Source organism: Homalodisca vitripennis, chromosome 2, assembly GCF_021130785.1.
Source record: "Homalodisca vitripennis isolate AUS2020 chromosome 2, UT_GWSS_2.1, whole genome shotgun sequence".
In the NCBI taxonomy this organism is placed as follows: domain Eukaryota; kingdom Metazoa; phylum Arthropoda; class Insecta; order Hemiptera; family Cicadellidae; genus Homalodisca; species Homalodisca vitripennis.
Window position 1 is genome coordinate 178,237,580 of NC_060208.1, and position 26,102 is coordinate 178,263,681.

General features: G+C 34.6%; 1 protein-coding gene across 1 annotated transcript in view; it reads left to right on the forward strand.

Annotated features, from left to right (window-relative positions):
• LOC124355097 (patj homolog) overlaps positions 1-26,102 on the forward strand; it is a 261,313-nt gene that overhangs the window by 3,377 nt on the left and 231,834 nt on the right. Inside the window, exons 2-5 of the mRNA XM_046806044.1 lie at positions 2,632-2,691; positions 3,630-3,781; positions 7,721-7,942; positions 12,744-12,863. Coding sequence (XP_046662000.1) covers positions 2,637-2,691; positions 3,630-3,781; positions 7,721-7,942; positions 12,744-12,863 — 549 coding nt within the window. The 5' untranslated portion in view covers positions 2,632-2,636. The remainder of the gene's footprint in view (positions 1-2,631; positions 2,692-3,629; positions 3,782-7,720; positions 7,943-12,743; positions 12,864-26,102) is intronic.

Genomic DNA, 26,102 nt, shown 5'->3' on the forward strand with positions numbered 1-26,102 from the left:
GGAGTCCCTAAACAAAGAATAATGCCTATGCATTACCTTCCACCACAATATTAGTTCTTATCAGCATACATCTGAAGTGAGGGACTTAGGTGTAATCTCTGAACTAGGAACGTTAAGTTCACCCTGTACCAGAGCACTGTGCATGCTTGATCTCATCCATAGGCTCCAAAGACCATTCTACAACATCCAAAAGATTGAATCACCAAAAGTACTTGTTGTCCACAGGGTCTCTAAACTGGATGTCTCACTTCTGGGATGCGCATGCTACCACTACACCACAGAGCCCTTACTTTTTACGATTCCAATGTTTTGTATTTGACCGTTTTGTCACATATGTATTTATATAACCAAGTAACATATGATTGGAAGACCAAATATCTGTTAAATGACTTAATTATTCATTGTTACATAATTTGTATAAATGTTCTGTTTTGGTTATGGACTGACTAAGAAATGTTAATGTATTACTGTGCATAAATATGGAATTATAAGTTAGATTTATGTTGATAGTTTTGTAACACAGTAAGAATTTTTCATACTAAAGACTTTTGTATTATTTAAGAAGTAACAAACTATTAATTGACAAGCAGCATGGTATTATCTCTGGTAAATCCACTACTCCCTTATTGAACTAATAATTGACAACATAGAAACTGGCAACACCGTAACAATTTTACTCCTCGACCTGGGCAAGGCTTTTGACTGATGACCTCATATTAACTAAATGACTTGAGATCCAACATACAGCACTCTGATGGTTCACAAGCTACCTCAAGACACGAATTCAGACAGTGGAACTAAAGGTGGTAAATATTCAACAGATTCATAAGTATAGTTCAGTCTAAACTTATGGCAATCAGAAGAGGGGTTCCACAAGGGTCGTTCTTTGGACCAGTCGTATTCATATTGTTCATTATCAACTTTCCAGAACATCTAGGAGAATATTGTAAAATACTGATTTAAGCGGATGACACTGTGGTGCTACTTACAGCCAATAAGGATACAAATCAACTAGAAATAGACTTGTTCATTCCTTCAGTTTCATCCAAGAGTATTGCACTTAAAAATGATCTTAGCTGCACAGTGGCAGTGGCCAGGTATGGACTAAAATCACCCAGTGTCTTTGTAAGCGGTTTATCTATAGCTCAGCTCTATTTGCATTGATGAGAACTAAACAGACCAGTTGTCCTGAAGCCATGAAAATTGCATGTACCTTTTTAAAGTCACCTACATTACGGAATAACTGTCTGGGGTAGTTCTTTGGCTGGAAATCTGGTTTGTGTCCTAATTATGCAGAAGAAAGCACTAAGGATAATAGCAGGAATAGGACCCAGAGAGAGCTGCAAAAATGTATTTAAAGACTGGAAATTATTGACAGTGACTTCCATCTACTTCCTGGAAACCATTATGCACTGAAGAACCAAGAGACCTCCTTAACAAAGGCATCTGCACAATCACTTCACCAGATAAGCAGGAGACTATACACTCCCTATACACTGAACAGTCTTATTTAAAAAAAGCTGTGCTATGCTGGAATGAAGCTGTCTAACAAGCTGTCAGACTACCTGAAAGATGTCAACCCAAGAACCAGGAAGAGAATCCTTCAACATTGTCTACAAAACCAGGCATTCTACACATTTGGGGAATTCTACTCATGGAATGACAATCTTTGACTTGACTAGACATCCATCTATTCTGAAATCTAATATCACTCTGAAATGTTTTATAATTTTATATTACATGTACACATATTTTTGACTCTGTAACATATCTCAATGATATTGTTTAGTCAAAAATATTGTATATTGTCTATAGACAATATTTAGAAATTTAAAAGAGCTGTTTTGATTGCACAAGGTCTTAGATGCAAGTATTTACAGGAAACAAAATTTATTTCTCAGTCTTCCATGGGGATAAAGCTTGCTTGACCCAGAAGAGCTTTCAGTATCTGGTTAATAAAGTTTTGTAATATTCAGGTTCCACCTTTAAAATTATTCAAGCAATGTATTAAAAAAATATTATTAAAGAACTGTATTAAATAGTGAAGAAGAATTTTTAGGCTTAAATGACTATTAAATTAGATTAAAATACAAAACCAATATTTAATACATATTATTGTGAGGCCTTTCGATATCCAAGATACCTTCATCAATAAGCTCCATCTACAGCATTTAAATGACTATGTCTAAAAATAATTATTAATGTAAAATCTTTTTACCTTTGTCATACATTGTTAAAATAATGTGACCGACGAATAAAGCTTGATTGATTGATTGATTGGAATACTAGGGAGGAACAGCTGCCATATATAAGAACTGTACCATGTAGGAAAATGGTTTCTTATGATCTCATGTGTGCAGTGCTCTGTCTCTCTTCTAAATTCCAAAAATAGGCTATGTTACTTTTAGAAAAAGTTTTAATTATAAATATTTTTCAGTATGTTAAAAGATGGCAAAGTAAAATGAATCGTAGTTTAAAAGAAGTTTGTTATTATATGAGTTATTTTGAAATAAAAATGAAAGTATTGAAAAATTATTATTTAGCCTACTTGATTTTTCTAAGAATTAAGATAGCAAATTTCCTTGTTGACTTAATTGTTTAAATACAAACTGTATTAACTGTTTGTTTAAGGTTTGATGTATGATCTACTAACTTCGTCCAAGAACTACCCAACCATGCCTTTAAGTGCAGGTAAGCTAGATTATAATATATGGTTAAAAAATTTGTATAGCTGTCTATTAATGAAAAATGCTTGTTTATAGTGTGCAGTCATGAAAGTAATTTGTACCATTCAAACTAGTTCTCTCTATTATTCGTGATTAATTAAAAAAAATTGAATTTCGTGATTACAATGGTACTAAATTCAATAAAGTGAATAGCACTTTTAGCAGTAAAAATATAAATGAGATAATATAAACATGTAGGCCTAATTCATCAATCTTAGTTATTAAGCTTCCAGTATCATGATTATTTTCCAGTTTACACCATAGCAACATTACTTTTTATGTTATGTTCAGTTTTATAAATCTTCTTAGTGCTATTTTTCCACTGGAAAATGTATACTGTTGTACTTAAATATGTTTCCTTATTTTATTTTTAAAAGTACAATACACTTTAAAATAGGACTTGTTTCATAGTTTTTAAGGAAGAAATTTATTTTTCTTCTAACATATTTGTAATTTTACAAATTATTTTACTAAAACACTGCAAAACGGCTGAAATAGGCCTGGCATCCTTCAGTAGTACTGGATGAAAAATTTCATTCCCCTCTGTGCGCCTTGAGCATGTACAAAATAATCATTATTATTTGAAACACATCTCTTGTTGCAAATATTCTATAGAAATATCTTGAGAATGTTTTAAATCAGGCATTGTGAATAAAAAAATGATAATTTATATCAATCCCTAAGAGATTATGGTATACAGTAATTGAAAACAAATAGGTTAAGGGCAGCCAAAAAATCAGTCAATGCTGGAAATGAATTCTTTGAAAAATTACAAACGATTAAGTTTTATGGTATAGCACAACTTAAAACACAATATTTTTTATATTTGAAAAGTATTGTTCAGGTTATAAGGTTTTGCAGTTCAATTTTATTTAATAATATATTAATTTTGATGGTTTTCAGACATATCAAGTGCTCTCCAATTGCTGGAGCATATCCAGTTGACAATAAACCAGAGTGATGATGCAAAACTTCAGGCTCAAACTGCTGATGATTTGAACTTTCTTATAGCTTCCCTGGAGAATCCTATATTGCGGAGCATTGTCACAATACAGGTAATAGAACATACTCACTCAGACATATCAAGTGCTCTCAAATTGCTGGAACATATCCAGTTGACAATAAACCAGAGTGATGATGCAAAACTTCAGGCTTAAAGCTGATGATTTAAACTTTAATTCCCTGGAGAATCCTATATTGCAGAATATTGTCACAATACAGTTACTTAGTTTTTCATCAATAAGTCATACTCACTAACAATGAATCTGTAAGTTTTAACTTCCTAGTTTTGCATATTATAGTCAAAATAGCTCAGTAATTTTACTATTAAATGGCAGCCTGTTTTGGGATGTTACTTAAGAAATCTGTTAAATAATAGAAAATAAATATATTGTGGTTATAATATATTGATGTGTTATTCATAAATTTTTCAGCATATTATGAAAAATAATAATGATGTATAATGATTTGCATACATATTAAGTGTAAAAGAAATTAAATGTTAAGGCATACATGTATAAGTTTCATGAAGAGTATTTTTACACAGAATGGACGGGACCATTGGGGAAAATATGTTTTGTCATTTTTTTTAAATCGAGTTAGTTAAAAGTTGCTAAGTATTATCTAGTTTTTACAAATATGTAAGTTTATAGCCACAAATAAAAATAAACCAAGCCTATGCAGGCCTTGGACTAAGGTGACAGAAGATTGGACAAATTATATATTTTTGCCGATTTTCTCACATATGTATTTTATAAATACATATAATAGGTATTTTTTACAAACTACTACACTAATCATATTGTATAACAGGAAATAATAATAAAAGCAGGTTGTTTGTACAAAATAATGTAGCCATTTAATCATAAATTATTTATATTACAAACTATAATAATATTTTATAAGTTAAATTTTTAAGATAGATTATGAGAAGAAATCAAATGAAAGGATATTTGGATTTTTAAATTTGCAAACTTATGTACAATATCAGAAAAATCTATGACTAAGATTAAGTCTTTTTCACAGCACAATAATATTTGTAAAATTTAATTTGCTGTCCGAAAGAATCTTTCCACATTCTTTAGTCGAGTCAAGACAAAAATCTTCTTTTTGTTAAGCAGCTGATGACAGGTAAAGTCAAGAAAAATGTAAATTCCACTAATTTCTTCTTGTTCCACATACATTTTGAAATTCTGACATTAATTTTCAAATTCATTTCCTTTTCCATTATTGTATTATTCATAAGAGTTTACAGGTTTAGAGACTGTAGTTATTTGATATAACCTGACCTCTTTCCGAGATCCATGAGCTGTTTTTCACCTTGACAGGTTATTTATCACATTCAATAATATGTAATTTAAACTTGGAATTTTAAAAGGGCCCTTTCATCAAGAATAGCTTCATCAACTAGGTTGTCATCTGCATAAGTTTTTCTGGTTCTTATTCTTTTTTAGCTGGGTAATTCATCTTGTAAAAGCTTCATGCCTGCTTATTCATACTTGTTACACTCATTTGTAGCTCTGCAAGGATTGAAGCTACTACAGGATTAAGACTTTTACTTTGTAGATTGTTGTTGACTTAATAAAATCTTTCCAAAATACCATTCCAAAAATAGAGGAGAAGGCTATGTGAAGGTGTTTGAACTTCTTTTTCTAGTTCTGAAGCCTTTACTTGTACTGCAGACTTTTGTGTAGGGTCTACAGGTATTTCCTTCAGTGATCTGTAGCCTTTGACCAGAGTCTTTGCAGTATCAGCTCTTGCTGACCATCTAGTTTGAGATAGGGATTCACTGAACATTTACTATTAGTTAAGCATAATTTCAAAATCCCTTATCTATGAATTGAATTGGAAAGAAGGTTAACAAGTTATAAATAAATAAAAAAAGCTTCAATGCAGAACCCTGCAGCAGAAGAATCAGTTTGAGGTAAGGTTCTGACATTAAGCAAAGACATATTAGCTGCATGAACACAGCTTTGTCGTTGGCATAACACCAAATCTAGGCCCAATTCTGATATTGAACTTAAAACTGTCTCTTCTAAACTACTTGAGGTATAGCCTATTCCATGAAGGAGTTTGAAGACTTTGGGTTAGCATCTTTGAAGCAAACGTAATGTAGAACCAATGCCAATTGATCTGTGTGTGAACTATCTGGATTAGAATCCACGATGAAGGCATAGTAGTTAGAATGTTTCACATCCTCTGTTCTGCTTGCATGCAGTCTGACATAACCTTGATGAACTCACCACACTTTTTAACAAATAGGTACAACACTTATCCTAGCTCTTTTGTCACATACTGAACAAGGTGTTGGGAAAGAACAAAAGTTGAGTTTGCTTATCAATTCTAGACATTGTAGATATAAGCTATTAGAGGTAGATCAAACGTTCATTGTCGTCTTGAAATAATATTGAAAAAAAAACAACCTTTGGGTTTAGGAAGTTTACATGATTGTGCAGCTCACATGCCAGTTGTAAATTTACTACTATTGTCAACAATGCAACCATGAATCACTTACTGCCTACAGTATTGCCAACATTAGAGTTGCTTAAAGTATGAATGATAAATACTATGAATTTATATGACATTTCATATTACTTTTTTAGCTCACATAAACTATATTTATTTGATATATTTTAAATAATTTTCATGTGATGCATATTTCTAACATTGGGTGTTCAGCATCCCATACATTTCGATGTCCTATAAACTTTGGCGGCCTGGGAAAATGCCCTCTCTGCCCTTTTGCTGTCCGGGGTCTGAGATTTTCGTTGAACTTCAAAAGTGTGCACAAAATCCAAAAACAGGCATTAGATTTTCAAGTAATCTTTTAGTAGCGTAGTACAATATTTATCTGTATTGGTTACAAATATAAGTTTCATTCACCCTCTTACAAGACATTACATCATTTTGTATAAAACAAAATAAAATTCTTAAAACGCTAATTAATTAACATAGAACATAAAAGTACCAAACATCAGTATTTAGCAGACACGGCAGCTGCAATGTACTGAAATGAACAAGATAAAAATAAATGTAACTAATTAAAAAAATAATCGAGTCATTCATACTTTGTGATATTTCAAAAATAACGTCAGTAGATAGTTAAGAAACTTATGGTTTCCTATGTTGCCTGAATCAAATCGATACAATGATTTTTTTGTATTATAACAAAAGAAATAGTAATGATGCAACTAGGAATTGCTTAAATGTTTCATCATTTGAACAAAACTAGTTGACAACACAAAGCGACTATGCAGAATTTAAGTTCTAAACTGAGGGTGTTTTTTTGGATAATCCTCAGTTACAGAGTATTATCACAATAACAGGTACTTAATCTTTAAGTCCTTAACATATATCCAGTTGATAATAAACTAGGTAATAATAAAGAGTAATTACTTTTTTCATTTATTAGTAATTAACGATTTATGGTAAATTAAATTAAATACTTTTTTGTTGAATTGAAACTGAATTTTTGGAGTTAAAATGTTTGAAGTCCATACACTACTGTAAAACTTGAGTTGAAGACTTTCTCAATCAAAGATGTACATTTGCATAACTCATAACATGTAGCAATTTTGAATAAATCAAATTGAATGTTTTATTGATTTGTAATGGGACTTTTATTACTTCAAAGGTACTTGTCTAATAGTAATTTTCCTTTGTAATATGATTCCAGTCAGACCAATGTCTAGTTTGTGTTTGAAGGCTCTTTGATATTCCTAGTGCCACTCTTATCGTAAACGTAATTTTAATGTTATTTACATTTGAGATTTCTTTATGCTTATGTATTGTAATGTTATTTTTCAAAGTATTATTGTAACTTTTGAAAGAATTTATTAAAAATACAATTATTCAAAATTCTTACTTGCATTCAGTACTTTTTTTACTATAAAAAACTAAGTAATAGAATGTGAAGAGATGAGCAATATTTGAAAAACATGATCTCAAATAAATATTTTTAGCATTAATTATTATTTGTGAAATTGTATTTTTAGGATTCTCTGGGGGAACTAAACCAACAGTTGCAGCAACATCCTTCTATCCTCCCAGTGGACTTTGACATTGGGCTCAGCGGTGACTTGATCCTGAGTGTTCCTCCCCCTCTGTATGAGTCTGACTATCCCCCCGCAGCCACACCTCGCACCGAGTTCGACGATCAGAGGGTGCCAGTGGCCAAATTATCACAGAGTTCATCTGGGGAGTCCCCTTCACCGCAGGTATTTAAATATCTGCACCGTAGAGCAGTTTTCTTTTGTTACAGACTGTAGCAATTAAGACCGCTTAGACTGCTGTTGAGATTACTGACTAGTCACAACTTTTCTTCAAAATTTGTGATTCTGTAAGGGTTCGAAGTTATAAATCACTGTCTTGTTCCTATTATTTTCTTTATCTAAATTGCTTAATTTTTCTTTGATTTGACTATCCTTGAAACTTAAATTAGTTTTATTATAAAAAAAACTATCACATACTATATTTTTCTACTGAATTTTGACTATCCTTTTGTGTAGTTCTTGATAATATATCTGCTAGGATATTTTCTTTCGCTTTCACAAATTCTATTTCCCAATTGAATTCCTGCAATGCTAACACCCACCTCAATAATTTACCATTTGTGAGTTACAACTCTTTATGAATATCAATGCTTTGTGATCTGTTCTTACTATTAATTTTGAATGTCCTATTAAATATGACCTAAATTTTTTGAAAGTTAAAACTACGGGTAATAATTCTTTTTCTGTAATTGTATACAATTTTTGTGCTTGTGTTAATGTCTTGCTATAAAATTATGTTACTTGTTCTTCATTGTTTTCATCTAATTAGTATAATATCCCACTTATGTTGAGGTCACTTGCATCTGTGTGTAAATAAAATAGTTTATTGAAATTTGGGTGTTTCAAAATCACTGTATTTGAGAATTCTGTTTTAATTTGTTCAAATATCTTCTCTTCCTTCTCTGTCCATTTCAAGTCTACTCTGTTGCTCAGTAAATTATTTAATTGTCTATAAAATGACCATAATTTCTTTGAACCTTTCCATAATGTAGGCACAGTCAATTAAACATCTGTAGTTCTTTAATATTTTGTAGGCCACTTGAAATTTACTATTGGCTCAATTTTCTTCTGATTGATTTTTATCCCCTATGCTAAAATTACATACAGTAAATAACTGATCTCCTTTCTTAAAACTGTGATTTCTTTAATTTTACAGCTATCCATCCTTCTTTCAACCTGCTTAGGACCTGATATACATGTTTAAGATGTTCATATTTATTTGAAGTGATCAATATTTCATCTACATAATGATTACAATTTGTCAGATCCTGACCCAATACTTTGTTTAATCCTTTTATAAACAGGGCAGTGCTAGTATTCAGACCATAAGGTAATCTTTTATATTTTAAATTTCTTCCTTCAAAAACAAACGCTACATATTTAAAGATTCTTTATTTAGATTTCTGCTATCTAGACATACGCTTAATGATAAATCCTTTTTCACCACACATACTACTAAGCAGAATATGGACTTGTCATTTGTTATGTTTAATTTTACCTCATAAATTTGTATACAACCTCGTTCATCTGAAAAAATATCTTGATTTTTAATTAATATATTTTGTAATTTATCTAAATCCTTTTGTTCACTTCAAAATATTGTAATATTTCTAAAATTTGTTTGTTTTTTTCACATTTAATTTGATCTTACATGTTCTCTGTTGTGTTTTACATTAAAATCCTGTATTATCGCAAAAATTCTTTAACTCATTTTCACTCACTAATGTGTTTATATAATTACATTAAACACGTTAATGACAATGTGTACCCCTTTGGGTACACACAATCTTCCACATCTGTGTCTTTCACACTGGGCTTTCGTAAATCACGTCATGCGCCTCGTTGGGCACATGATTGCTTAATATTTTAGGTTAATTAATTTTTAGGTATCCCTTGGGGTACACAGAAAAAAACATTGAAAAAACATATTAAACAATTTTTTTGCAAAATTGCGAAGGCTACATACTTTTCTTGTTATACTTACACGTTTAATGTTACACAAACACATACGGTTTATGTAGTTATTATTTAAAAATTTAATGGTATATGAAAAAGTCCGGAAATTTGCCATCGTCATAAACATGTTAATCAACTTCATACCATTTACTATGTCATCTGATTAAAACATTTTTCATTAAACTCAACATTTAATGTTTCTTTTTCCACATCTAAACTTATTCTGTTATGTTCAAAGTAAATTTTTGTACTGTGTTCTCATTAGAAATCATATCATAGTATTGTTCCTAAATTCACTGCTTTCACCACCAAAAAGTTTATTTGAAAAAAATTATTTTATATTTCCATTTCTATCATGACTTGTTTATTTATCCTTTTATTTCTAATTTCTGTTAGTCCTATTATGCTTAAATTGGTTACTGGTAGCTCTGAGATTTCACATGTACTTTTTTCGTTTGTTTCATTGTAATAATTTTCTGACATAATTATGGCCTGACTTCCTAAATCTATTATCATATGATATTTCTCTTTATTTATTTTTGCTATTATTTCTGGTAATGTCTCTGCTGCAGGCTTTATGGGAATTTTATTATAGTTTTCCTCATTGGTCAATTCATCAAACATATTGTTCTCTGGTGCGAAAGCTGTTTTAATATCTATTTTTAGTCAGGATTCTTTTCTTCCTGATCCTGTCAGGTTTCTCAATTTGTTTGCAAAGATAGTTAACAATTCTTTATTTAAGTCCTCACACCGGTTTCTTTTTCATACAGTTTTACATTACATAATAAATCTCAAATATCTTAAATATACAAAAGTGTTATAATATATCTTACTGAAAAATTATCAAAAAATTATTGAGTGAAAAAGTTTGTACTTTTGAATAATATGTATAAAAACGCAGTTATGACAGTTTGGATTCTATTGGATGCTCAGTTTTTTGCAACAGGTAAATATGTGTAGAAGAAAACTTATATTTATAGAAGTTTATGTTATGTAAGATTTTATTCTATGACACTTCTTTTAATCCAAAAGTTATTTATATAGAAAGTATATTTATAGAAGTTTAAAAAAATGTACAACAATGTATTTTTATCTTTATTATTTTCTACTGTCAGTTGGATCAGGCAAAATTAATTCATTAGGTCATATAAGATTTCATTTATATCTACCCAACTAACATTGTCTTCCGATTCACTACCCAGTACATTTCTAATGCCACTACTGTTTAAATTAACACTTATTGTAAAATCTACGATAAATTATTTACTCGAGAATACAAGTATTGAGCCTATGTGAATATAGGCCAATCTAGTTTCATAAAAATCCAATCAATTCAGTAACTACACAATCTTCTACATTTTTCACTTCACTAATAATTTACAAAACATTACACAAACATGTATTTATTCACACTAAACAATGAAAAGTGTAAAAGATCAAAATAAATATCAAACAATACACTAGTATTGACAATAGTGTAGTAACAACAGAGAAATCACCACAGGTACCAGATGATTCGTAATTCTTATCTACTAGCTAATAAAAAACTAGTTGATCGTTTTCAGTGACAATACTGTTGCTTAGAAATGTTCTCTTTTGTTTTTTTATGACTTTTGCTACTTACAGACAATAATAAAGTAAAAAAATTAATACAATTTATTTAAGCTATTTTCAACGTACTAAACATTTGAGATTTTACAAAACATAACCATTTCAAATAACTACTGTATAAACATTTATTTGTTAACTGGTTATTAAACCGATGTTTCTGAAATCCAAAAATACACTCTTTTCAATAATGACACACAATCGTGGAGAACATAAACTCTTAGATAGGGATTTTTGACAAATATATAGTAATTTTTGTGTGTTGAGTAATAACGTAAACCAATCGGAATCAGGAATTTGAAGTATAAAATTTTGTAATGAAAAATATAACGTAACTATAAAATGTTTTATGGTATAATATGAAGCCTTAGATCTTTATCTTTAAATTTACGTTTGTTTTCGTTCAAACAATGTAAACATAGACTTGCTATGAGAGATCATATTGCAACATAGTTAATGCATCGAAAATAGCTTAGTGTCATTTGAAAATGTAGTTAATGCTTTGATAATCGCTTAAAGCCGGTTGCAGAGTTAACTCTTCATTATTTCTATTCAAATCTCTCGTCATGATTCTTATGAATCCAATGAGACCTTCATCTCTAGTTCTCTCATTGTTACAGGGGGTATTAGATCTGCTAGCTTAACTCTTATTATCTGTCTCATCACCTTTCCCAGACATTTCTCTTTCATCAATTATTGATGCCTCTTCAAATTTAAGGTTTAATATGTTCTAATTAAATAACTAATCTGTCCATATTCCAAAACCCAATTAGGAATAACAAAATTTTGAATATGTTTCTGCAAAACCAGCATTAGCCGTTGTATTAATAAAACAAGACAAAGTAGTGAAATCGCTTTAATAATATTTTAGAAAAATATTAAAGGTCTTTGATTCAATGAAATAAGAAAGAAAACACAACCCAAAAACCAATTCAACTACCTTAATACTCGTATGGTCTGTGACAGTTGAGTCTGCACTGCAGAACTTTATTGTTCAGCAAAATTAGAATATAGAAAAAAGTAACAATTTTAATAGCTACAATATTTTTTATTTGAGAGCATACTTTTATAACAATCATATTACTACAAGTATTTAAACATTTTATGCTTTGGGTACTTTCCTAGTTATTCATAATAGTGTTACTTACTGGCATGTTTCTCAATATTGTCATGCAGATAAAACAACTGCAACAAATTTTGCAAAACAACCTTTAAAATAAAAAAAAACGTGTAAACATGGAATTTATGCTAAAACAAACAGTGCATGACATACCCATTTGTAATTCTGTAAATGCAAGGCTAGCCCAGTGCTATAGAAAGAACATAAAATATTGAATTTTAATAACTTCAGTTGTTTAGAATGAAAAGTCTAAGAAATGACAGTCGTGATGATTTGTTTCAGGTGATCAGTCCAGCACCTGAAGAGACTAGCCTACCACCCATCACAACTCCCACTTACGCTCTTGAATTCCAGAAAGCCATAGAACAGACTTCTCATGGACGGGAAGTTCAGACCATCAAGGTAGATTCAGTATTTACATCTAAATAGATTAAATCAAAACATATTAGCCAAGGTCAAAATGGTGTGTACGAGCTACGTGGTTTTATTATTGTATAAGACTTAACACTTTGTTCATTGTTTGTTACAATATATTAATGCAATACGTATCAAAAGATATATATTATAAATATGGAATTTAAACATTCTTTCTAACTATATGGTTTTTGTTATATAAATATTCTATATGGTTTTTGTTATATAAATATTGTGAAGTTTTAATTATTTTCCCAGCCCTTTCTTAGACACTTTTGTGTTATTAACATTTGTGGATAGTTAGAATTTTTAATGATCACTAGGAGTAGTATACTTTTTGGCCGTTCCTGGAGCAATGAACGCACCCGAGAACCGGATCTGGGACAAAACCGTGTGAGACCGAATCTGGGACTCAAACACCAGAATTTTTAGAGAGCGGACGAAGAGTGGTGAGTATGGGTGGTCAGAACCCGACCCCGCTGCCGCGCGAATCACCACGCATGTCAGCGCTGTCCCTTCACCACGTCGCAAACACCACGCGTTGTTACTGTAAGTATACAAGCAATCGGCACGCGCCTCGTCATCGCCGCGCCGCGCGAGCTAGCTGCTGAACCGTCACTCCACAGCCAAGCAAATTGGCACGCGCCTCGTCATCACCTGTGGCGCCGCGCGAACTGCTGAACCGTCACCACCCACCGCGCCGTGTGTTTGTGACACCGCGTGTTGTTTCTATAAGTATACAAACAGATCGGTAACGGCTGCGCCTCGTCACCCTGTCCAGTCACCGCCGCGCCGCACGAGGACCACCGCACCTTACTCATCCCACTCACCCCACCTTCTTCCTTACTCCTCTTCCTATCAGAGTCAAAAGTATTAATAATGCTATCATCCCTCCTTCCACTCAATCCCACCCTCTTCTACTCCGCTTCCTATTCTCATCCATTCCATACCTCATCCCTTTTCCATCGTCAATCGCCCAGACAAATAGAGAGTTAGCCAGCCTCTATAATAAGGCGTTTTCTCCCTGCGTTTTTCCTGCTAGCAAGCAAACAGCATGTTCTCAATGCTACGGATGTGTCTTCGAAGATCATCAGTCAAGAAATGTCCGAATTGTGGAGAAGAGGTTACTGCATCTAACCTATCCCCGCCACCAAAAAAACAAAGAAGTGCATCCATACCTCATCCTTTTCCATCGTCAATCGCCCATCAGTAAGAGAGTAGCCAGCTCTGTAATAATGGCGTTTTTTCTCCTGCTAGCAAGCAAACAGCAATTTCTTTTCTCATGCTATGGGGGGGGGGATGGTCCTTCGAAGATCATCAGTGAAGAAATGTCCGAATTGTGAAGCAGGAGGGTTACTGCATCTAACCTATCCCGCCACCAAAAAACAATGAACTGTATGTCAGTCGACAAATCCCATACCTAGCTTACGCTTCTTCACCAGCTTTTTACGGATTCAATGAAAAACCTCCTTCGATGAAACAAGTATGTTCAAGGGTGGTGCTGAAGTCAGGAACTCCTCCATGTCCCGCCATAAAAAACAAAGAAATGCATGTCTACGTTGAGACAGACAAACTCCGGATTTTGATATGTCTATGTTGGAAAACTAACGCTGATGCTGTGAGTGACAATCAATTCCAGATCGCGATTGCGATTGCTGATTTTGATATGTCTATGTTGCCAGATGTCCTATTCAAATCTCAGACCTGAAGAACAAGACGCGATTGCTGATTTTGATTTGTCTATGTTAGACACTCCAGATTTCTATTCCAAAATTAGAACTATAATTGGTCCATCTACAGCTGACGCTCCAAAGTTTGAACCACCAGTAAAAAGGATACACCCCGATTTCATTGAAAATTAAATCAATACTAGGTCCACGCACCATTTGAAGTTCCGGATAAGTCAGAACTAATTCACTGCATATACCATATATTCCTGTCATACCATTCACCACTACATATCCCTGAGAGTCCAACATACAACGTGGCTTAGTCCGACCGATGTACGTGCTCAAAATAAAACCCCAGAAGAAAACCATGTCCCAAAATGCAGTAAGGAAATAACGGTTTCCAACATGGCTCGGCACCATCGGGCACCAAAAATCTCAGAAATGTGCCAGAAACCAGCATGGTATGACATATAACGAACGTCTGAAAAAGATGGGAAAATCAAACAGCTCCTAAAAGTAAAATGTGTTGTATTTGTGAAACACCAATAGAGTCATCCAACTGGAACCGTCACAAACAATCGAAACGTCAATATCCGCTTGTCAGCACTTCATGAAGGTCCACTCGATACAGGAGTGAAATATTACCCATTACGAGACTGACACGAAGACTGCCCGTGGCGGCACCCACTCCAGACAATCAACATGCTGGTAAAGAAATACCCAAAACGACAAAGGGAAGTCAAACACAAGTTACCCGTAGGGTCAATACAAACGATATAGCTCTTGAAGCGATGATTCTCCGAAAACCGACTAGACCACAAAAGATTCCTACAGGTGTGAAAAAGATTATTATGAGACACCGACTAGTACAAATTAATAGTGAGAATTCGATTAGCCCTACCATGGAAGAGAGACAGCTTCTGTCTGAAACAGAATCACCTTCAACTCCCTCATCTGGTTCCGGTACGTACTCCAGAGGAGTCACATGACAATACTTGATGAAATATCAGAAGTCCAGTCGGCATTCACGGGAAGATTGAAAACGTATGTGATTATGAACAAACGTGGGATCAAAGATCCAAAATGTTTCTTGAGATATGCACAACGTGTGGTTGAGGTGGCACTCGTTGTTGAAAAACTTCAGGAAGCTTGTAAAATGAAAAAAAATCTTAAGGTAAACATGGGTTATCATGCTTTGAATTCAAGAAAAATAATAAACGATGTGGAAGGTGACTCAAGTCATAAACTTTTAAAACAAAAAAATGAAATTCTTTACTCGACAACGTCCCACTGTCTGACTATTATAACTCAGCCAAAAACTTAAGATGTTGGTTGAGATGGAGGAGTTTGAGGCAAACGGTTCTCAATGGTCACTAAAAAGTGTGAAAGACTTGGAGATCAGAGTCAACCGATACGTTCCTTTTCACGGATCCAGCTATGTGGTTCTACCAAAACAGATTCAATCCAAAAAGGCTGTTATTAATGTAAAAAACGAAGATCAGAAATGTTTTATGTGGTCTATTCTGGCAGCTTTACATCCAGTTAAGGGTGTTCATCCAGAAAGAAATCAGCAAATTACGAACCTTTCAAACGAGAGCTGCTTCATGCACTAGTAACTTGCGAATGCCTCCATGAAACTTGATGATATAGCAAAGTTTTGAAATGAAAGACGTAGTGGAATTTCTGTTATGTCTATGCTTATGATGACAAGTTTCGATATATTCCCGCTGAGAATAACTGATAACGAGATGGAAAAACATTTTGTTAATCTACTGTTTATCAGAGAAAAAACAAACACTCACTACTGCTGGATCAAAGATATGGTCCCGTTTGGTTAGTTCACAGAATCTCACGAAATGGACATAAGATGTGGATATGCAAATAGGTGTTTGCAACACTTACGAGAGAGGATTTACTCATCAAGCATAGAGAAGACTGTAACACACACGATGCTGTGTGAAATTGGAACTACCAGAGCCAGGAACTGTAATTAATTTAAAAGATTTCAATTGCCTCAATGAATGTGCCCTTTGTGTATTACGCAGACTTTGAATGCTGTCCTAAGCACCTATTTCAACATGTCCAACCGTGTAAAAGTGGATTGTAATGGTAATCATCAGTCGTTCACATATCAAATATCAGAAACATAATGCCATTTCATTCTGTATGTATGGGGGTGTCAGAGGACGGCTTTCCAAACCACCGATAAAATAAATACTTTGGAGACGATGCTGCACATGTATTTGTAAAATCATTGATTGAGGAGTCGATAAGGATTAATGAACTTTACAAGAGTGAAGCAATCAGTCCCCATGCAGTTTGATGACAAAAGCGCAACAGAAAGTGTTTGAACTCTACACAACTACGAGTCATATCTGTGGAAATTACCTTGGTGATGATCGTGTGTAGAGACCATAACCATTTGACGGGTTTGTTTAGAGGATGACAAAAGGTCCCGATCACAACAAGTGTAACATCAATTTCAAAAAACCTAGGTTCATTCCTGTTTTCATTCATAATTTAGCAGGTTACGACACTCACCTCTTCATTAAAGAGTTTGGTAAGTTCCAAAATCGCATATCATTGATACCCAACAACGAGGAGCGGTACATTTCCTTTACGGGGGTCAGTGTGGAAAGGTGGGATATTGAACTAACGATTCCATCGATTCATTCAAGTTCATGTCACAAAGTCTCGATAGGTTGGCAAGAAGAATCTGACTAGGATCTCAAATTCAAACACATCTCAACATATTACAATGGTAAGGACCTCAATTTATTGCTACGAAAAGGAGTGTTCCCTTACGACTACAAGGACAGTATAGAGGGGGGGGAGGGGGGGGGGGGGGGGAGGGGAGTGATGTGGGGGGGGGGGGGGGGGGGGGTGAAACATCACACTACCTAGTCAAGAAGAATTTTACAATAGACTAAATAAACAACACATAACAAATGAAGATTACAAACATGCGTGCGATGTAGGACCGCCTTTAACATCCAGAACATGAAAGAATATACAAATGCTATATAACGAAACCGATGTCTTGCTGCTTGCAGATGTTATGGAGTACTTCAAGGATGTATGTTCTCAATACATACAAATTAGACTCCTGCATGGTATTTCACAGCACCTGGGTTGGCTTGGAACGCAATGCTAAAAATTACAAAAGTCGAACTGTCCCCTATTGACTGACATCGATATGGTACTCATGTTGAAAAGGGTATTCGTGGTGGTATTTCACAGTGTTCTTCATCGATATGCGAAGGCAAACCATCCCTACATGAAAGACCTACGACAAATCAAAAACAAACAACTACCTCATGTACTTGGATGCAAACAACCTGTATGGGTGGGCAATGGTCTGTAATAAAACTACCATATGCAATCTTATCAGTGGAGCAGTACAGACATCGATGTAATGAAAGTTAGTGACGATTCACAGCCAACAAAGGCTACATATTAGAAGTTGATTTAGGAATATCCTGAAGAACTACACGACGAACACTCTGATCTACCTCTCGCTCCAGAACGTAGAGTCCCACCAGGATCGAAAGAAATGGCAAAGCTTTGACAAACTCTCTACGGCAAAGAAAAGTATTCGTACACTACTAAAAATCTAAAAGCTTTATTTGAGTCTGGGTATGAAACTAAAACATGTTCATAGAGTTCTTAGTTTCAGTCTAGCAATTGGTTGCAACCGTACATTAATCTGATACCATGGGAGCGTAACAAAGGCGAAAAAATGATTTTGAGAAAGACTTTTTCAAACTTATGAACAACTCAAGTTTTTGGAAAAAACTATGGAAAATATGAGAAATCGTGTGGACATTCGTTTGGGTACTAAGTCCAAATTAGTGGAAAGAGATGGGTGTTAGCAAACCCGAACTTTAAGAGTCGAAACCATCTTTACAGAAAACCTCGTTGCTGTACACATTTTAGTAAGAAAAAAACTTTTGTTAAATAAACCTATTTACGTAGGTATGAGTAATTCTAGACATATCAAAGACACTGATGTATGATTTCCACTACAATGTAATGAAAGAGAAGTTTTGGATCTAATATAAAAATGGTGTACACCGATACCGATTTCCCTGAATATATGACATCAAAACTAAAAACTTCTACGAAGACATGAAAACATATAATTGGATTATTTGATACAATTGACTAAAACCCCAACCCCAACCAATATGGCTTCCCACGTAAACAAAAAAGTTCTTTCTGGGTAAAAATGAAAGATGAACTTAATGGTCGAATCATGCGAGAGATTTGTAGGACTACGATCCAAGATGTATGCGAGCAATATAGTAAGACAACCATTTCATAAAATGAGGTCTAAGGGCGTGAAAAAAGCTGTAGTTGAAAATGAAATTACCTTTAGCAACTATAAAGACTGTTTGTTTAGTAACAATCGAGCACTACAAAACGATGAAAACAATTCGGAGTCAAGCACACAAATCTCTACAGCGTAGAACACCATAAAGTGGTACTTTCATCAAAAGGACGACAAGCGTTTCGTACTCGAAGACAATAATCCGAACCCTAGCATGGTGGTCATTATAGAAAATGCGAAAGACTGTTTAAATTGTAAATTAATGTAAGAGAACATACTATGGAAATTCAAGTGTATTGCAAAGATAAATTCGAAAGACCAATTTGTACCTAGAAGACCGTTACGGTGTCTTATTGTATGGACCGACTGGGAGTGGTAAAAACGAACTTGTTATTGAATTTCATTTACAACAAAGATGGAGTTTCCGTTCAAGAATCTATACACGTGTTTAGTCGTTCAATAGAACAACCTGCATAATGTAGATCTGCGAGAACAATACAGTAGATTAGAAAAAAACCTTAGAAGACACATTGCGTTTTTCTATTCGTCCTGTCAAGATCTCATTTCTATCGATGACTGCAAACCAAACTCACATTGTGAGTGGTATTCGATGACTGCCTCCTAGAAGAGCAAACTAAAATCAAAGACTATTTCATTAGAGGACGTCATAAAGGATTTCTTGTGTCTACCTGAGTCAGAGCTAATGGTCGAAGTTGTGATATGCAGGTCATCACGAAACAATGTTAATCTGTTGTGTCTATTTACAATGAACAAGTACTATACAAAGAGAGTGTTCCAGGACATTGTAGGTTCTGACATGACTTTCACCAATTTGAGGCTCTCTGTTTTGAGTGCTGGAAAAACACCTCATGGGTTCATATCTATTAATACAACAGCTAAACCACAAAAAAGGAAATACATGTGCAATTTAAAAAGGAAAACTAAGTGTTGAATAATACTTTCGTTGTTAAAACGTACCAGTATAAACGTAATTTGACGTTTCATAAACGTAAAAAAAAAAAAATTGACGTTCATAAACGTAATTTAACGAGGTTCATAAACGTAATTTGACGTTTAAGTATAACGTAATTTAACGTTCATAAACGTAATTTGACGTTTAAGTATAAACGTAATTTTAACGTTCATAAACGTAAATTTAACGTTCATAAAACGTAATTTGACGTTTAAGTAATAAACGTAATTTAACGTTCATAAACGTAATTTGACGATTAAGTATAAACGTAATTTAACGTTCATTAAACGTAATTTAAACGTTCAATAAACGTAATTTGACGTTTAGTAAGTATAACGTAATTTAACGTTCATAAACGTAATTTGACGTTTAAGTATAAACGTAATTTGACGTTCATAAACGTAATTTGACGTTCTATAGTGTAAACGAGGTTGACTTGAAAGATTTGAAGAATAACGCTGTTATCTATTACTATAAGTATACAACATGGCGAATAAACTAGATGCAAAAGAAGCAAGGGCGACTTGAAAAAATTCAGACTGTCTTGGCTGCAAAGTTCAAACGTGCTGAACAGGATGAATTAAAAAAACTTTCTCAAACAAAAATACTATACTGGTATCAATCAAATGCTAATGAGACGTCTACCAATCGTAACATATCAATAACACATGATCGACACGCCCACTCACTGTTTCTAAAGCTAGAAAGTTGGATGAGTTTAAACCGGAAAATTACAAAGTGAGTTTGCTCAGACCCAGACCCATTTAAAAAAGAGTTAGAAGATGTTCGTGAAAAATGAGAAAAGAGTACGAACCAATCACCAGAGCCATTAGGGAACAACAACATAGAGAATTGGAAACACAAAAGATACGTAGTCAAAACCGTATGAAACAGTTTTTTGGTAAGATTTCAACCTCAAGCATCAGATCGTCGAACGTTTTTGAGGATGTAGATTACGATGATGAGTCCAGAAGTACATACAACCTCAAGAGCAATTGATGAAACAGTTTGATGGATTCAAAAGTAGTAACACTTGGTTTCCTCTAGGAGCCACGATACCTTCCAAAATCCACCGACAAACAGTTTGGTATTTGTACGATGAAAATCTAGAGCAGCCGATGATCGTTCTGAACCGATTACATTTGATTTTGATGACATTATATTAGTCAGCTCTCAAAAGAAATACAAAGGGACTGAGGGTCCTTTGGAGATTGTTGACGAAAAACAATATAGTAGGAAGGATCAGTACATACACCGATGAAGACTGGAACTCTTACAAGGACATGTTGGTGAGGACAAACTCGCTTTTCCAAAGAAACAATCCCAAAAGTAATCGCGTACCCAAATCAAGTCAAGGACTAAAGTGGAAACATATGATAAAACCTATTTGGGATGAGTTGGTGAATGGAAAAGTGGCAACAATTGGTTTCAGGGTTTAAAGGTTTACAAATGAAAGTAGTCCGTGTCGAATATAAGTACATAAAGAACTTCAAAGACCTCAAGATGACAGTTACACTACATTCAAGCTCAGGAAGAAGCTGGGAACAAAACAACTTTCATAATGAAAAACTGGTCTGTGGTTGATTTCCTTCACGATGAAATGGGAAGACCTAATTGCTACACCTAAAGGGTTTGAAGTACCTAAGTCAGAATGTTCGTCTGTATTGCCTGAACATGTTATAGAATGAGAAGGAGGTAAAGGGCTTTTGATTGAACGACATAACATTGAAACCATCATGAACAAGTTACCATTCGAGTTACATGCGCCCAAGAACTGGAATCTTGATACGTACAACTACTGTGGGCCCGGCACCCAGCTTGCACAAGAGACTTGCTAGGGGAGATAAGGGAATTAATCCCCTCGATGAAGCTTTGTAGAGAAGCATGATATATAGGTATAGGGATCATAAAAAAACACAGAAGACAGGTGGGAGGCGGACAAAATATTACAAAAGAAAGCTTGGGGAGAGGGTTACCTCAGATGATGCTGACGTTGAATGATGCGTATGGTGGTCGGCCTAGCAACCAACAGGAGGGAATGTGGTTTGAAACGTAAACTCGGTATGGGTTAGGAACTTCAGGATGTATCTACCCATCAGATATATAAAACAATGAAAGCAAATATTTTTTTACCCATATATATAAGAGAGGATAATAATAGAACAGTGATCAGTGGTAAAACCAGTGATGGAGAAACTATATATTGAATTTATCGCGCGCTGGGTATAGCAAGAAGTGAGTATAGAACTGCAATGCCAATTTTCAGAGCTCAACCTCAATGCACGCCAACAACAATACAACATTCAAACTGGATCATGGAGACGCATTTTATGATTCACGCATTCAATGTACCACATTCAAGGAAAGTATGTGCAAAAATCTGATGGATCTGATTAATCAAACTAACTCTACTGTCAAAAACTGGTAGATCAACTTCGCGGCCTTCCTTGTTTTCAAGAATAAGAGCTGAGGAAACACAATAACATTGATCGACACAGTAGAACTCCACCCGGCATCACCAAGCACTATAAAGGGGGTTGTTAGTTACAGTAACACTGAAAAACAAACACTCTCTATCGAAAGTAGTGGTTTCTCATCACTCGTTTACAGGAGGTGGGAAGTTTTGAAGCACTCGGCACACTTGGGCATTTAGGTATTAGAAGGTTCTTTGACCACCTACGTTTACCCGATGTACATGGGAGGTTTTGAAATCACATTTACTAGAATGAAGATAATGATGCGTTGTTTCACTGGAAATGGCAGGGTCCACAGCAATGGATCCTGGTGATGGAAAAATTGTGATAGAGTCGTTTGTGTTACGAGTCCCCATAGTCGATTATACCAGCACTTCCAAAATCCAGTTAAGGGCAGTCTGACATGAAAAAAAAAATTTTTATTTGGGGAATTTTGGTTTATTTATTTAGTAATATTCTTTAGAATTTTCTCTTTAAAATGGTATATAATATACCTTATTACTATAATATTAACCTTATATAAAAAATATTAATATATAAAGGCTTTGCAACTGTTGTTTGGCGTGAAGCACCCACCCTTATAGTAAACAACAATCTATAAAATAGATTTTTAATTGGTTTTGTTTATGTTTGTACTGTTTTGCTTTAGTCTGGTTTTAGCTGATAATCAACACACTGTCAGCAATATGACAGATGTCATCTGTTGTTATTATTTTATGTTGGAGGTTATTGTGAAGTTTTGAAATACTGTGTTTTTGTGATTTGCAAGTTTCCCTGTTGTTTTTATTTGTAAAGGATGTTTATTGTAAGTGAATGTAGATTAAAATGGGGTAATAAGAAGAGAGTAGAACTAAGAAACTATGTTACAAGAAGAAGACTGTTTTTGTTCGTAGCAAGAAAACAGTAGTAACTTCAGGTGATGAAGAGGATAGGCCTAGAACCACCCAAAGTTGTTTCCACATCCAATGAGAAATTGAGCCCTAACCTAGCCCCTGCTATGATAATTCAACTGATACCTTACAGTTTGGACATCATAGTAAACATTGATACAGCTAGAAATCCAAGTTTTGAAAGATGTTGCAGTGTGTAGGTTTGTCATGGCAACCTATCATTTTAGTCGAAAACCATTAAGCAGGGCTCGCAGTACAAATTTCCGTCTCCTGTAGCTGATGGCATGACAAAAGCTTTTGACAACTGTCCCAAAGCAACAGATATTAGGCCTAGGCCTATTGAGGCACCAAGCAAAAGTTCTCATGCTACTATGACTTGAACCTAAGGTTAGTATACGGCTTGCTTGTAATAGGAAAGGGCTATACTGCTGCCCAAACTCTTTGCTGCCATGATGATTTACCCGCTCCTCCCCGCCCAGCAAGTTCAATCAACATGAACAGTTTTTGTCCAGCCCATGTAGAAAGTTGTGTGAAAACTCTATGAATAGAGCAGTGACAGAAGCAGTTATTGAAAATGGAAATTCTAATGACTTATGTGTTGCGGTTGACGGAAGCTGGCAAAAGCGAGGCCACACCTCGCTAAATGGGCGTTGTCACAATTACTTGCAGCAGATACGGGTAAAGTAATAGATATTTATTCAATGTCAAAATACTGTAACTGCCCTCAGAGAACAAGCAACCAACACTTAGAAATATGCAAGGCAAAATTATGTAGGTAGCAGTGAGAGGTATGGAAGCTGAAGGTGCGACTGCAATGTTCAAAAGATCCGTGGACTAAATACGGTGTGTTCGCTTATGTGGAGTACCTTGGAGATATGGTCGACTCCAATGGCTATGCAGCAGTGTGTGGCAGATAAAGCACCATATGGGCCCAGAATGTGTCCATTCAGAAAGTTGGAATGTGTAGGACACGTCCCAGAAGAGGATGGGGACAAGAATAAGGGACTTTATCATAAAAATAAAGCTTGAAGCTTTCTGACGGAAAAATCTCTTTTTCTGGGAAAGGTAGGCTAACAGGAAGGCGATCCAACAAATCCAAATATACTATGACTAGCCATCCGGTGCCCGGAATACCACACAGCGTGGAAGCCATGAGGCGAGCAGTTTGGGCGTTGTACTGTCATGTTCAGTCTTACTAACGATACGCCCTTTACATATTTTATGCCCACAGGACACTCCGAAGACACATGGTGTAAGTATAACAAAGCCGCCAAAGAAAAAACTAAATATGACCACTCAGCCAGCATTTTCACCTCTCAACCTGTTCTAAATGAAAGCAATCAAACCTAGTTTATTAAATCTTTATTTGTGCAGCCTAAGAACTACTCAGAAAATGTCTCAAAGGAAAATCTCAAAATCCTAAGATGAGTACTATGAATAATGTCATGTATTGGGCTCGACGGCTCCCTAAACGCACCTTTGACTTACACTAGGTGCTCCTTAGTCTAGCGCTCGTGTCTATGAGGCAGTCCTATCATTCAAGGATGGGTACAGCTCCAAGTGAAAGTTTTTAGAGCACATTGGCTAGAACCAGGGACTGAAATATGCGGTTAGCTTTAAAACGCTCTCGACACCGCACGATTTCGCAAAGCAGATAAAGCGGCTACCGACATTGAAAAAAAAATCAGGCAATCAAGGACTTTAGCCAAAAGGAAGCTGGAGGATTTCTGTATCAAGAAGCAGAGGATCCAGACAACCCTTCCTACAGTGCAGGCCATCATTAAAACCAAGGTATGAGTCCAAAATATGCTACCTTCTTGCTTTTTCTTGATTTTGCCGAAACTTGTTATTTTTTAACTTTGGGGCCCTATAACTCAAAAACTACTAGGCCTACCCCAGTCAAAGTTTTATACAGTATTCTACTTACTATTGCCTAGTTCCCCTCATGGGAATTTATAAAATTTCTTGTCAATGAGGCACAGTAAACATTTTTTAACTTATAAAAAATAAAAGTTAGTTAAAAACAATAAATTATAAAAAAAATTATAACTTTTTAATTTTTTTTTCAAATTAAAAACCTCATGATAAGACCTAGATTATAAGCTATTTAATAAGTAAAATAAAAATCAGGACTCTATCTATAACCATTACAGGATATAGGTTTCCCAAGTTAACATTATGTTCTTATGGAGGTCGGACTGCCCTTATATTGATGGTTTTGAAACATCTGAGTGACAAGGATGCTTTAGTCCCCCCCTACAACTTCTTTCAATGGCAATGCATCGACAAAAGAGGGTGTTCGGTTCATCGTTCAGATCTTCGATATTACAAGTGTTTTACAGAAATGGTGTACAATCCTAGATTTGTTTTATAATCGCACTTCAGACAAACAGAACAAACAAACACCCAGAGCAAAAGATCCTAGTAGATTTGACAGCTGCAACATCAATAAATGTGTCCTGTGAAAATTAATGGAGAAAGGTACCCTTCGAGGAATTGCAGAATTTTGACATTACTAATGGTATATACAGGATCATGTACGATCAGTACCTAGAGGTTTCCGAAAATAAAACTTCCGGAGACAATAACGTGTTAGTAAACCTGAAAGAATTTATTTGATAACCTCACCTTTGGTTGTTAATTGACACACATCTACATCAACCAACAACAGACAGATCTCGAAGTGACATTCAGATTGAATTAGATTTGTAAAAGCTATTGCATCTCCACAGGGGAGCAGCGGCCAACCACAGCATATGTTTTTCGTTGTATCTGAGGCACATTTCTCATATGAACATTACTCGAAACATAATCAAATTCCTGTAAAAACAAATAAAAAAGAACAACAAAAAACAAAAAAGTAAAAGTAAAGTTTTTTTTCATTAGTAGG